Raw genomic sequence first — 14,406 nt, forward strand, 5'->3', positions numbered from 1 at the left:
GACATCACAGGGATTCTCCAATTGCCAGAGGTGGGTCATCTGACCCTAAGTGAGTGGTGATGGTGTGAGGAGTCATACGAGATGAGAGAGGGATTGAAAAACAACCACCCAAATAACATGAAAGAATTTCTAAACATTTTTATTTCAAATCTCTTTGCACCCCTTCCGCAAAAAGACATGGGTCAGTACAGCAATCATAAAAAGGAGATACAAACACAAGAGTCAAATGTCTCCCGCACTGACACTTACAAAAAACCGGGAATTATACATGGGGTTTCCAAACAGGACCTGCAGCAGCTAATAATGTCCCTTTACAAGAGTCAAACATGCCTATGAATACAGTATATACAGACACCCCATTCTGGAACTAATCTACAGGGACATCCCAACACCCTCCCATCTATCCCCAGAAAAATACCAAAACACACCCAAAGTGCATTTGTTTTGTTTATATCAAAACATCTTTCCCTTTCCCCAGCCCACCCTCAGACCCTCCCACCCCATTTAAGATTGGCCTGCAAGTCTATTTTAACCATTTAGTAATTTTTTATCGTTTATGAAAATAAATTATACAGCAACTATTTTAATAAATTAAGCACAAAAAGGTAGAGGAAAGGAGAAAAACTAAATGGGAAGACAAAAGCCAGGCCACGCTTTGGCTTGGAGGAGGGTGGGGTGGCCGAAGAGGACGGAAGTGGTTGCAGGGGCGATGTGGCTCCCCTTCTGGCGAAGAACTGGCAACCACCCCGAGCCCAGAACGACACCCCTCTTCATTGAGTTTCTTAAAAACCACCAAAAACTGTACAGCAGTGGCTGTGGCACGGGCAGCACCAGTTTGGGCCTTCCAACAAGCAGCCTGCCCACGGAGCGGTGCCTGGATTATGCTTGTCCCTTGGAAAAGGTTCTGGGCCTAACAGTGAGGGGCAGGTCCCTGTTCAAGGGAGCACCAGAGATGGAGTAGTCAGACCAGCCTTCCTGCTCCACCTGAGCTGGGTAGGGGGCTTAGGACGAAGCTCGGAGCGGGGCTGTGCGGGTTTCTGATCTCCTGGGTTCTGATCAAGAGTGTCCTAAGTCCACCTGACACTCCATCTCCAGGAGCAACTAGATCGCAGTCCGGCTGCGAGCAGACATTCAGGTCTTCCGCTGCCATGACTGGCTGCTTTTTGCCTGCCCCTCTTGGCATTTTGGAAGAGGGAGTGGGAGGGGGAGGGAGCAATTCCAGGTACCCTCTAAGGAGATGAAATGAGCGTGAAGGCATGTCACAGACTCAGCATGCAGGACTGGCTTCCTGGGAGGTGGATGGGAGTGGGAAGGAATGAGAGAAGGGGCAGAGAGGACAGGATGGGAAACAGGAAGAAACTGGGGGCACCTACCAGGAAGGTCAAGAAGCCATGAAAAGGACAAAGACAATATGGAATCTGTATGTAAAGAAAGGTCTTTCCCTGGCAGATTAGAGAATCAATAATTTAAATACAATTCCTTACTCTATTTTTATAACTGCAGCATCTGAGTCCCCAGTGCCTCTGTCTCTATGCTCCAACCCCCATCTCACACCTCCCAAGGCTTCGCTATCTTTTCAAGGCCTCCTGTCGTTTTGTGCTGAGCATGAAGACTCCAATGTCAAAAGAGGATAGATCACGGGGACTGGCAGACTTGACTTTGCTTTCTTGAGCTTTGTGGCCCAATAATCCTATAGCTATCATGGGGGGAGGGGGGTCACGATTTTCTTTCTTTTTTTTTTTTTTTTTTTTTTTTCTTTTTTAATAAAAAAGGTTTTACTCCCCAGGAGCAAATAAATCATTTTGAACTACTGATAAACACTGCTGCAGTGAAAAGAAAGATGGCTACATGTATGCAATAGCACAAATTCAGTGTAAGAACAGCTGTGTTGACAATTACAGATAAAAATCATTTATCCATTTCCCCCTTTCCCATGAACCAAACCAAGAGGATTCCCATAGGGAAAATGTCTAACTCAAAAGCTCCTCCCTTAGGGACAGGGGGCACGTCATTCTCTTAAAAGTGGACAACAAACGGCAGGTCTCCCCCCAGTGGAGATGCTCTCAACACCCCCACTGGTGGCAAAACTTCTGCAAATGAAAACACACACACACACACACACACACACACACACACACAATGACTTTCAGACCTCCTTCCAGCAACCACAGAGCTATATATGCCAGTGCCTAGGCCTCCAACTTCAGGGCTCAAAGCCAAGGGAGAGGCAGCAGGGCGGGGGGGAATCTAACCTAGAGGACAAGTTTCTCCTATCCCCATTTCCTGCCAGGGCCAAGGGCTTCAAGCAGGCTGTGCTCTTCCAGTCTTCCAGGGCCCGGGGTGAGGGCTGAAAAGGCTGGCACCCGGGGCACCCGGCTTTCCTCCAGTCTCTCACCCCGGATCTGAGAACACTAACCACCCTCCGCCTTGCCAGTGCTTCCTGGATGTGCACCGTAGGGGGGTTGCCGCGCTCTCCACACCTCTCCCAACCTTAATAAGGGGCCTGCGTAATCAGCCCCGGTGACAAGGAGGAAAGGAGGAGGAGGAGGAGGAGAAACCACGGCAGCAAGCTCCCCACCACACCTCCCCCCCTCAGGAGGCTGGGTGCTGCCGCCCAGGGCTGGCCTTCCAGGGTGTCACACTCACTGCACCTAGGCACAGGCAGGCAACCAGGCCAAGATCATCACCAACTGCCCCAAATTCCTAGTCGTCACCCATTTATCTAGTCCCCACAGCAGAGCCCCCACCGCCTTATGCCCTGCAACCACAGCACACGAATTTCAAGTAATAGCAAGTTGTAGCAGTAGCTGTCACTAACTCACAGTGGTTCACGCCTGTCCTGAGGAAGGTTACAGTAGATCAGTCATAAACAAGCGAGGGTTACACAGGCAGGGCCTGAGGATATTGACATCACCCATCCACAACTTAAGACACCGATGATGACGGGTCCCTAGAAGTGAGAACCTTTTCCAGTTTGTGACTTGAAAATACAATGACCAAAAAGCACTGAGTTCCCTCTGTAGACTGCATTTCAATTAGCACTACACAGAATCAGCGGGGGGCAGGGGCCGCAGGCAGGAGAGGTGAAGGGGAGCTGCTGACGAAGGCCAGCTGCCCCTGCCCCTCCCTGTTTACTCTGACCAGGCTGGTGCCCTTCCTCCTCACCTCCTGATGAAGGCTGTTTCCTCCTGCACAACTCTGTCTTAGAGCCCACTCTACTGAGGAAGGACCAGGCTACGGCCTGGGCTGTGACTAATGCACAGACAGATCACGGGCACAGTAAACACTCCCCTTCCCGGGAGGAGAAAGGATGGTGGTGAGGGTGGGTCACGCCTCCTCAGCTGGTTTGGTTTTGTACCTGAGAGTATGGATTCTCCACTGGAAACCCCTGGTACCACAAGGGGTCCAGGGGCTCTGCCTTCCTCACCCAGGCTGTGCTGAGAGCAGTGAGGTCCCTGGCCACAGGCAGGAACCTGGCTGACTTCTGGCTTTGGGCTCCACCTCGCCATCATAACCCCTCAGCATTCAGACCTGCCTGATGACTAGGAAGTTTCGGTCTAGACCACAGCACAGAAAAAGGATTCTTTGATGCCCCTGCTCTAACTTGGGACTGTGCACTGTTCAGTACACACCCTGCAGATTTCTGCTTCCGTGCTCCTGTTCTTGTTTCTCATCTCACTGCCCTGCCCTCACCTAAAAACCAAAGTCTCACAGCACCAGAGCTTTCCTAGACCATCTGATCTACGCTGATCTTACCCACTCTGAATTTCTTTCAAGACAGCCCTTGATTCTCTCTGCCATGCTGAGTCATTCTCCAAATGCTTCATGTGTGGCAGCCACCTAAAAGCTCCCTTAGGCCAGATAATATGTCTTCCGCCTCCTGTGTTTTCCACAGTAGCTAGCCCAGAATCAGGCAAATGAACGCTAAAAAGTAGTTAAAAAAAATAAAGAAAAATGATCCCACGTAGCCGCACAACAGCCACTCGAGGATCTCAATGGATTCCAGACAGCAGGCTCTACAGTTGGGTGGCACTTTCTGCAAGATGGCAAGTTAATTTGTACCTTCAAGAGGCAAGACCCATAGGTTAAGCCAATTCCCGGGATCACAACCTTAACTGGTTGGTAATACTACCACGGCAGCCAAAGAGAGAAGCGGTACCACACGACAAATCAAAGGTGGGTGGGCTGTGTTTACGCTACAAAGCTCATTTTGTGGGCCACCTCTTCACAGCCAGGTAACAATGCAAGTTTCCTCCCTATTCAGCTATAAGGAGGAAGAATGGTCATTCCATGCAGGACGTAAGGCAGAAGGCCAATGCTCCCAGATGAGGCAGTCCTATAAATTACAAGACACTGGGGCCTCACCCCAAACGATCAGGAAACCACAACCTGACAATATTATTTATCTCATGCGATGAGGCAGATATAAGCAATAGGGGAACCAAAAGAGGCAGTCTGTTGGAATACTTACTGCAAAAGAGTAATAACGATCAAACAGCTCAATTTTCACATCTTAATAGCAAACCTCTCCTCAGAGTAACTCTATAGAAAAGCAAACTCATAATGTTATATGATTTGACAATGGCCAAGTTCAGAAAATCACTGGAGTTTTCTCCCTCTTCCTCCACTTCCATCTGGAAAACAGGCAACTCTCAAATCAGTATCTGACAGACTTCCCAATGAAAGGAGGGCAAACAGGATCTAACTCAGGAAAATGTTTGGGTTGCCAGAAAGAACTCAGGAAAATAAAGAAGCCCTTGCTACCTCCTGCTCCAGACAAACCTAAGAACATGAGCTGTAATGCTCTCCTCCCTCCTCATTGATCTCAGACACGCCATTAAGGCTGAGACACTAGGGAGCTTTCTCTAGGAAGAGCACAACAGCTTCGTTTCTCACCTTCCTCCACATTCCCTCTCACTAGCTGACAGACATGTGGAGGTAAGGAACACTGACTAAGTCATGGGTATGGTTTGCCATTAAGAATCTGGAAGCACGCTCCATTAACTTCAGCAGCCCGGGACTGGAGCTCTGAACCGTTCAGGTGATGAGAAAAACTATTGCCTCGACAGACGGTGGAAGCAATAGGAATGATGTTACCATGACCAGAGTGAAAGGTACAGTTATCTCGAGGGAATGGGTTGAGGGTAGAGGAAGAACAGGGCTAACTTGAGGTCACAGAATTTAGGAATTCAGTAAAACAAAACGAACACAGCTGCTATGAGAGGTGATTCTGAAATCAGGTTCCTAAACCTTAAAAGCAAAGTATGCGAGGAGTCACTACTTCCCCCAGCAGAGCTATGTGCCAGTTCTGTCCAGTCATCATCTATTCGAGACTACCCACCCTCCTCTCTTCCCTGCTCCTGCTGAAGCTACCCATGCCTACAGAGAAGCAGATTCTCAGCCCTCAGAAACTCCCGACTTGATTTGCACTTCTGACTCCTTCTTTTCCCTTCTTCAAGGTCAATGGTGGAGACTCGAATTCTGCCTTTGGCACCACCTGAATGACCCTCACTGGCAATGCCCTCTCCTCCTCACCTCTCCTTTGGATATGCTCACCCTTGGCACCACTTCCAATCCAATGCACACAAACCCCAGCTGCCTTTAGGGTGAGTTTTCCATACTGAGAAATGCAAATATCCAGAACAAAACTTCTGAAAAAGGAACAGTGTTGAGACTTCTTCCAGTTTTCCAAGGAGTTCATCCAGTTCCAGTAGCACAGGGCTGGATGTGACAAGGTGGAGCCCCACTCAGAGAGCCTGGTCGTGTGCTTCATCCAAGCCCCAGGGCGGCGAGGGGAACCAAAGTCTTTGCACAGAGGATCCCAACCCTTCCTATTCCTCTTGTTTTCTTCACTCCCCTTTTCATGGTAGCTTCATTTGGTTCTTCGAAACTGGAGCTTGGCAACCAAATGCCTAGGTAAAAAAGGGGAATAATTAGAGTGGCTCAATAGAGTGGAACCAAAATGGAGTGAAAGAACAGCCTCTGGAGGTGGAGAAGTACAGCTCAAAGGGAGAACGGGGCCTGGAGAGCCAAGTGCTTCCACAAACGCTGCAGCTGGCTGGGGATGCAGCAGTGGCCTTTGTCACGGGGACCTGAGCAGCCTACAACCTGGTCGCCAAAAAAAGGTCCTAAAATGACTAATAAAGATGTCCTACACACTGCCTCCCTTCTCTCTTTCCCGTTCCCCTTCAATTTCCACACACTTTCCCCCCCCCCAACTTCTTCCCTAAGGCCCACCTGCTCTAGGCACTGAAAAAAGAACTGAGTCCCTGGAGTAACCCCTGGTGAGCCAAGCTAGAAATAGTTGTAGGCCCTGTGGCTTCTGGCTATTGAAGAGGGCTGACATATAATCACAAAGGCCAGTGCAGCTTCTACCTTCTGATTTAAGAAGGGCACTGTTCCAGCTGTTACCCTAACTGTGCCCTAACTCCAAGTACCCTGGCAAAAAATTCTCCAGGTAAGAGCACACACAGACCAAGTGGCCCACTCGGAACTCTGAAATTAAAACCAGCCTGACCAACAAGAAATCACAATGGCCGAATTTCACACCTGAAAGGCCTTTCCCTTGGGAAGTGTTACTTCCCTTTTTCAAGGGGTCCTAGGAGCAAGTACAGCATGATGCTTATTCTTTGCTACAAGCAACAATCCCAGTGTCACAGCAAAAAGAGGCCCCGGGAGTTCAGTGCAATCCTTTGCCAATACATGACTGCCCCCCCACACTCGTGGCAAATGGCTAGCCCCAGCCTATACCTGATCAGATCAGGGCCTTTGTACTTATAGGATCCCCTGCCTAGAATGCCAGCTTCCAAGATCCTCTCAGGGTTAACTCCTTGATATTCAAATCTCAGCTGAAATGTCACGTCCTCACAGGAGCCTTCCCTGATCATTCAAACTTGAGTAGTACGCTACCATTAACCACTAAACTTCACCCAGTTTTATTTTCCTCATAACATGTACAGTCAACTGAAATTAACCTATTCACTTACTTACATGTTGCTGTCTGTCTCTCCCTACAAGAACTGCAGCTCTGTGAGCACAGGGCCTTTGACTATCTTGCTCAGCACCCTCTTCCCAATTCACACTGGCTACTTTATAGATGTCTGCTGAATGAATAAACAAATGATGGGGAACTCACTAACTCCTGTGGAAAACCATTCCATATTTGGATCTGTTAAAAAGCTTCTTCTAAAGTTGGACAGAAATCTGTTTAAAACTTATACTGTGGTCCTTCTCCTGCCCCTGGAACCACACAGAATAAGTTTAATCACTCTTCCTTAGGAAAATCCATCAAATACTTCTTTTGGCCACCAAGCCCCTCGTACCCTAAAACTTCTCTGGTCCATGATAATCATTTATTCCCCACATGATGAAGTGTGGAGTCCCCCACCATCCTGAACCTTTCTCTGAATGTACCTGTGTTCGTGGGGGCCCCTCCTAAGGCACAGCACCCACAGAAACAGTGCTCTAACTGAAGGGTCCCAATTACTCCTCAACAGCGCAGTTGGGTAGGTGGGCCCCCCTAGTTCCCCACCCTAATCACTGCAAAGCCACCAAGCAGAGAAACCCTCCTAGACGTTAGAGCACTAAGATGTTTTAGGAGACACTTCCAAGGGCACAGAGCTCACCGATACAGGCACACCTCGTTTAACTTGTTTCGCTTCACTGCACTTCACAGATACTGCGTTTTTACAAATTGAAGGTTTGTGGCAATCCCACATCATCAGATGATGGTTAGCATTTTTTAGCAATAAAATATTTTTAAATTAAGTTATGTAGAATTTTTTAGACATAATGCTAGTGCACACTTAACAGACTACCGTATAGTATAAAACTTATATGCTCTGGGAAACCAAAAAAATCATGTGACTTGCTTTATTGCGATATTTGCTCTCTTGCAGTGGTCTGGAAATGAACCCAAGGTATCTCCAAGGTACGCCTGTAACTGAAGACATGACAAAGAAACTGTACATCCAGCCCAGGATCCTTTAAGTTAAAACTCCGCAGCCTCCTGGAGATACCATTCCTTGATCTCTCTTCTTCATTCCTTCTCCCCTTGCTAAACCTGGCTCACATGCTCTCCCCCACAGTAGCACAGGATCAGGGACTACCAGAGCCAAGAGGAGACACACAGCTGGGTTCACCTGAGCCACAAAAAAACCCACAGGACAAAAACACCAGTTGTCATTTTCTCCCATTATGAAGAGAACTGAGAAGGTGGGGAGAATTAAAGCCCCCTTTTCACTCTAAGGCTGTCACTCCTGTGGGTTATTCCCCTTAGTTTGTTTTGTATGGGGGATGGGATTGGGAACACAGGAGGTTAGAAGAGAAGCAGAAGAATTCAGTGCTTAAAAAGGACACTCAGGGGTTTCGCTGGTGGCACAGTGGTTAAGAATCCGCCTGCTAATGCAGGGGACACGGGTTCAAGCGCTGGTCCGGGAAGATCCCACATGACGCGGAGCAACTAAGCCCGTGCACCACAACTACTGAGCCTGCAATCTAGAGTGCATGAGCCACAACTACTGAGCCTGCATGCCGCAGCTACTGAAGCCCGCATGCCTAGAGCCCGTACTCCGCAACAAGAGAAGCCACAACAATGAGAAGCCTGCACACCGCAACGAAGAGTAGCCCCCGCTTGCCACAACTAGAGAAAGCCCGCGCACAGCAACAAAGACCCAACGCAGCCAAAAATAAATAAATAAAATGAATAAATTTTTTTAAAAAAAGGACACTCGGGACTTCCCTGGTGGTCCAGTGGTTAAGAATCTACCTTCCAATGCAGGGGACGCAGGTTCAATCCCTGGTCGGGGAACTAAGATCCCACATGCCGCGGGGAAACTAAGCCTGTGCACCACAACTAGAGAGCTGGCGTGCTGCAATTAGAGAGAAGCCCATGCACCACAACTAGAGAGAAGCCCAAGCGCCGCAACAAAAGATCTCGCATGCCACAACTAAGACCTAACACAGCCAAAGTAATTAATTAATTTATTATTATTATTATTTTTTTTTTTTTTTTAAAAAGGACACTCCTCAGTAAAAGGGGTTGGGGGCGGTCTCTGCATCCCAGCAGTAGATCAGTAGAATGTGAGATCTTGCACATAACCCACACTACCAAAATCACCATTCTCTGGCAATTTTGTTCCCTACTCCCCTCTACCTTTCAATGTTCACATTAGTGCAATTTAAGAGGACTTTTTTTTTTTTTTGGCTGAGCCCTGAGGCATGTGGGATCTTAGTTCCCTGACAAGAAATCGAACCCACGCCCTCGGCACTGAAAGCGCGGAGTCCTAACCACTGGACCGCCAGGGAATTCCCAAGAAGACTAATTAGAATTCATATGTGCAAACCAGTATTCCAAGATATTTTATGGGAAAATAAATGAATACTCAGTGTAGCAATGGGAGAAGAGCCTCTTAGATAAATGAATTCCTTAGTTAATTCATTTATTCTTTTCAACAATTTACTTTTCAGTGGCCCAGATGGAATTCTAAATAGAAGAGCGAGTTGTTTTTTCCTCATCCCCATATTCCAAGCCGTGGGACAGAGTGGAACTCTCACTGAAGTGCATGCCTATTACAATTAAGGGCATTTTGCGTTCCCTTTGATGAAGTTTTCTTCCCCTTTGCTTTCTTGCTTTATATGTCATTTGTGCAATATCAGGGCGATCAGCCAAAGTAGGAGAGAAGGCTGCACACTTAGCTGCGCTTGTGTGTTTTCTTTATATATATTCAGTGATTAACTCGCTTGTTGCTTGGCAAATACTCTTTAAGCCTCTTGTGTCTATCTGCTCTTCTCCCAATTGGGGTATGTGCCTCCCTGGGACTCCATGATCAAATGTGGCGACTCTCTGGACAGATGCCTGGATCAGGGTATACGCATGGGGTGAGAGGAAGGGGGACGAAGCCCAGTGCATGATAACCGCCCAGGAGGAGACTAGGTGAGTGGTGGCATACCCTTGGTGGTGACCAGCATGGGGCCCCTCGCTACGTGGAGGGTTCCAACACCTCTTGCTTCTGTTTGGAAATGAGCTGCGCTTCCTTTAGAGACAGGTATACCTCTTCCTGAGGATCATAGTAGTAGAACTTTCGGATATAAGAGATCAGAGGCCTACGAATAACACAAGAGGGATACACACAAAATGTTATACATAGCTTATAAAAGAAAGACCACCTTTATTCAACCCTCCCTTCTTTTCAATCCCTGTATGGTTGAGACAACACCAAAGACTCTTTGTTGCCCTGACAAAATTCTCACTTTCTCACTTATTATAGTTCTGTCTCCCTCCCTCTTAGCACCTCCACTCTACCCTTCACAGAGTCTGCAGAAGGGAAGCCAACACACACACACACCTTCCTCCTTCCTGGCTGTAATGTGACATTTCTAGGTTAGGTGCTAAGACATAGGAGAAGTGAAAGGACAACGCCTGTGAGTTGCCAGGCTCTGCCTATACACTCAGCTTGCAGGCCTCACTAACACTGTAACTAACCCTCCGCTCCTGCCCCACCTCTAAAGACCCCATTGTACTTAGGCAGTGGGAGATCCGGGATGTGATCTATCCGGACGAGCTGTCGGATTCGGAATCGGCAGAGGTGCTGGAGGGATTTGACATTGCTGAATCGGGACACTGGATAGAGCAGCTGGACTGGAGTTGGTGGCAGTCCTTCAAGAACGAAAACCGAGAGAAATATTCAGATGACACTATACAGCTAACTATAATTTTCCTTATGAAGAGAATCCAGGGAAGGGAAATGGGGCTTCTTTACAGTTCATCTATGTGTTCTGTGCAAAAGCTCCCCTCCACAAAGGACTGCTGATTTCCATACCACCACTACCGTATTTCATACTCAAGGGAATCTATGCTCCCCTGCTGCAGGCCTCCCCAGCTTCACTCTTAACAGCTAAGAGTCTTGCTCTTCAGAACAGCTCAATGAAAAATGCCGAGTTACAGACTTTGCTCGGAGCCAAGTGGCCAATCCCAGGCCCAAGGCTCTCAGTGAAGGGCAAGAATCAAAGGTATCCCTATTGGGAATGGGAGACACTTGTTTAGCATCTAGAGTACCCTGAAGGTGAGGACTCAGAAAGGCTGTTCAGAGGGGTCCCCACCAAATTCCACCTGAGAGGCTGGTAAGCAGAAGGCAACAGCTAGGATCAAATTTTATAAGCCTGTCACTCCTGCCATTTACTTCAAGCCGGGACAGTCAGGTTTAGCTACCTCTTACTCCCCACCAACCCTCTACCCCCACCAACCACCCTCCTTGCTTCTGAAATTTTAGGTTGGGTACAGGAACAGAAAAAAAGAGGATGATGCTTTTAAAAGAAAAGCAACTACAGTAGCTTGGGCAAGCTGGAATTGGTACTACTCCGCGCACAAGTGCCTGCTGACTAATGCCAGCCACGGCTGATGGGAGCCCCACACTCTTATGTTTCATCGCAATATCAGCAGACTCTGTGCTGGGAAATTCCAACCCCCCAGGGGTCAACACCACAGAATGGAGACACCCAGAATGGCAGGGACACTGAAACAGATTCAGGGGAACAAAGAATACCCTGGTTTCAATAAACAAAGGGGCTATGGAAAGTAAACAAGAAAAGTGCTCTCAGAAAGAATCTGAGTTGCAAAACCTTTGAAAGAATTCTTTTCTCAGCCATTGCCATATCAAAAGAAATTCTGTAGACAACTTGTTGGGAAATAAAATATCTAGTATTTTTGGAGTTTAATTTCAAACAGTTTTTAAATTTTGTTTGAAGGCATGAGAAGAAAAAATTAAAGCTTGCAGATTGCCTCCCAAAGCCCTTTCGTGGTCGTTAACAACTGACTTTCTAAAAAAAATTGAAATACATGTTATGCTAAACAAGTAAGCTTATCTTAAAATCATTTAACTCATTTAGTCTTCAAAGCCCTATTCAGACAGATAGCACTATTATCCCCATTTTACAATGAAGAAACTGAGGCCTACTGAGCTTAGAGAATGTGCTCACAGCACAGAACCAACAAAGCTGGCCTTCCTTGAACACTTGCTCTGTCTGAGGAAGAGTTTAGCCCAGGGAACCTCAAAGGAGGGTCCTCCAGGGGTCTCCCCAGAGTGCCTGCCCCTGTGACTGTCTGACAGGGGGGCTGTCCAGACAGTCACAGCTCCTTGATTCAGGACCACCCTCTCTTAGTCCTTGACGTCTCACCCCCATCCCTTCAAATCTAAGGCTTATATTTTGAAGCACTGTAGCCCTCCTCCACCCACACACACCATTAAAAAAAAAAATTCACACATGGATTTTTCTCTTGAATATATTTAAACTCAAGTGGTTTTAAAATGATTGGGGTTCAAATTCCTCTTTGAATTTTACCCTTTCTCTCATGTTTTAAAAATAGTCTTTAGTAAATTAAACTCTGACAAACAGAAAGCTTCCTGGGGGGTTGGTTGTAATACTGCTAAACTCAACAAGACGTTTCAGAGATAAAAGTAATTTATGCACCTAATTATTTATTCCCAAAGAAGGACTATAGGATTTGTGCTTAAAGAGGTCAGGATAATAAGTAGCATACAATTATCTGATTGTTTGCCTACTTGAATTTTAATGACCATATATACTTGCCTATTTAATTGTGTTACTTTTAGCCTTAAGTTCACAAATAGCAATTTGAAACCTGTTAATTCTCTGATATTCCCTGGTGTCAACCTGACCACTTACTGTTTGCCCCCAAACACAGCAAATGATTGAAGCTCTCACATCCAGAGCTTGTTAACAGATGAGGTCAGAAATAGAAATAAATCCAACATAAGACACCAGTGCAGTGAAAGTGAAAGACAAGGTAGAAGAGTGATCATCAAGAACGTTCCTCTGGTCCTCATGCCAGGGTCCTGGGCACAAATCCAGTTTCTAGCCACTTGGCTATTTTCTCTTCCCCCAAAAAGGAGCAGGTTAGGAGTGACAAACTTCTTTCAGGTCTGAGCACCCAAACACCCAGGTCTTCCTCCCACAACAAACTGTTCCCTGAAGGCCAGAATTATCGAGCCCCAAACTTGTCAATAGGGCCGAATTGAGAAATCCTAGGATACAAGGAAGACATAGCCCTAAACAAGTAATCATGGCCTTAATGATGGTTACAAAAGAGGAAGCGACCAATTTCCTTAGAGTTATCCAATTCAAAGTGTGATTAAAAAAACAAAAAGTGTTTTCTCTTTAGGTACTTCACAGATGATGGAGATTCTCCCAACTAAGAAGGACACATTCACTTTGAGTTCTGGCTCTCACAGCAACAGGAGTTTTGTACTAATCCAATCACATTCTCTTTCTGAGATTGCTGCTTGGTGCTAAGGGTTTAGTTTACAACTGTGAAATGGACCAGACTGAGATGTAATCAGCAACCTCAGATTTACCATGACCATGCTCCAGCACTGCCCTGAAAAGAGATAAGGGGCAAACCAAGCTCAGGTGCCATCATTTCTACCAACAATTCCTCCCCCAGATGCGAACTATTCCACTTATTAAATTCCTTCTGCTCCTTACTTGCCACCATCCAGAACTTTCCCATTAGTCCCAGCTTTAAAATTCCCATAATCCCTGACATCCTTTTACAACAGTCTGGATGTGCTGCGACTGCATCCAGCTCTAGATTTGAGCCAGAAAAACGTGACTTTGCATCCTGACTCTGCAACTCACTGCACATCAGTTTCTTAATCTGTATTTAAAAAAAAAAAAAGGGAGACTGTAACATCCCTTCAAGGGATTTTGTAAGGGTTAAATGAAATAATACTAGCCCCTTGTAGGCATTCAGTTATAATCATCCCAAAGTCTAAACAAAAGGGCTCCTTTTAGAATCCACCATGTTATAATCCCTGGTGCAGGCTGACAGAGCTCAACCTACATTCTAATGACTACCACTTCCTCACAGGAATCCTCCCCCCTAATAAAGTCAGCCTCACAGAATGCCTAGACCTCTGTGATAAGCAAAGGAAGGCAGCAAACAATGGTAAAGGAGAACACTGGCCTTGCCTTCTTTGTCCCAATCCTTCAAAGAGAGGTCACTTACGGTCTAGGGGTAAATACTAATTCGCTTTGCCTTGTCAACCTGATTACAGTTTTAAGTGCAAATGGATATCCTACCTGTAGCATTCCTCACAGTTCCTAGAAAGACAGTCTCCACTAATAAACACAATTCTGACTTCTTTATGTCCTCTCCACAAATCCCAGCAAACTCAACCTGCAATTGGCTTACTGCTATTTTTTTCCCATAACAGAGGGTGGGAAATAAAGCATAAGATTTGGAGTTAGTTTGGCCTCAGTTTGAATCTTGGCTTCAGCACTGAGTAACCTTTAGAGTAAGTGGCTTCACCTTTTTTTTCTTCTGAGAAAGTCTTTATTCCTCCTTTATTTTTAGAAGATAATTTTGCTTGATACAAAATTCTAGGA

The 14,406-nt window shown here is 46.5% G+C and overlaps 1 protein-coding gene across 2 annotated transcripts in view; it reads right to left on the minus strand.

Annotated features, from left to right (window-relative positions):
• Window positions 1-504: 504 nt before the first annotated feature.
• SOCS7 (suppressor of cytokine signaling 7) overlaps window positions 505-14,406 on the minus strand; it is a 33,325-nt gene continuing 19,423 nt past the window's right edge. For both annotated transcript variants that reach the window (XM_061175227.1, XM_061175228.1), the window contains 3 exons: window positions 10,522-10,657; window positions 9,951-10,104; window positions 505-5,912 (listed from right to left, as the gene is read on the minus strand). In XM_061175227.1, coding sequence (XP_061031210.1) covers window positions 9,981-10,104; window positions 10,522-10,657 — 260 coding nt within the window. In that variant the 3' untranslated portion in view covers window positions 505-5,912; window positions 9,951-9,980. The remainder of the gene's footprint in view (window positions 5,913-9,950; window positions 10,105-10,521; window positions 10,658-14,406) is intronic.

This window comes from Eubalaena glacialis, chromosome 19, assembly GCF_028564815.1.
Source record: "Eubalaena glacialis isolate mEubGla1 chromosome 19, mEubGla1.1.hap2.+ XY, whole genome shotgun sequence".
Lineage (NCBI taxonomy): Eukaryota > Metazoa > Chordata > Mammalia > Artiodactyla > Balaenidae > Eubalaena > Eubalaena glacialis.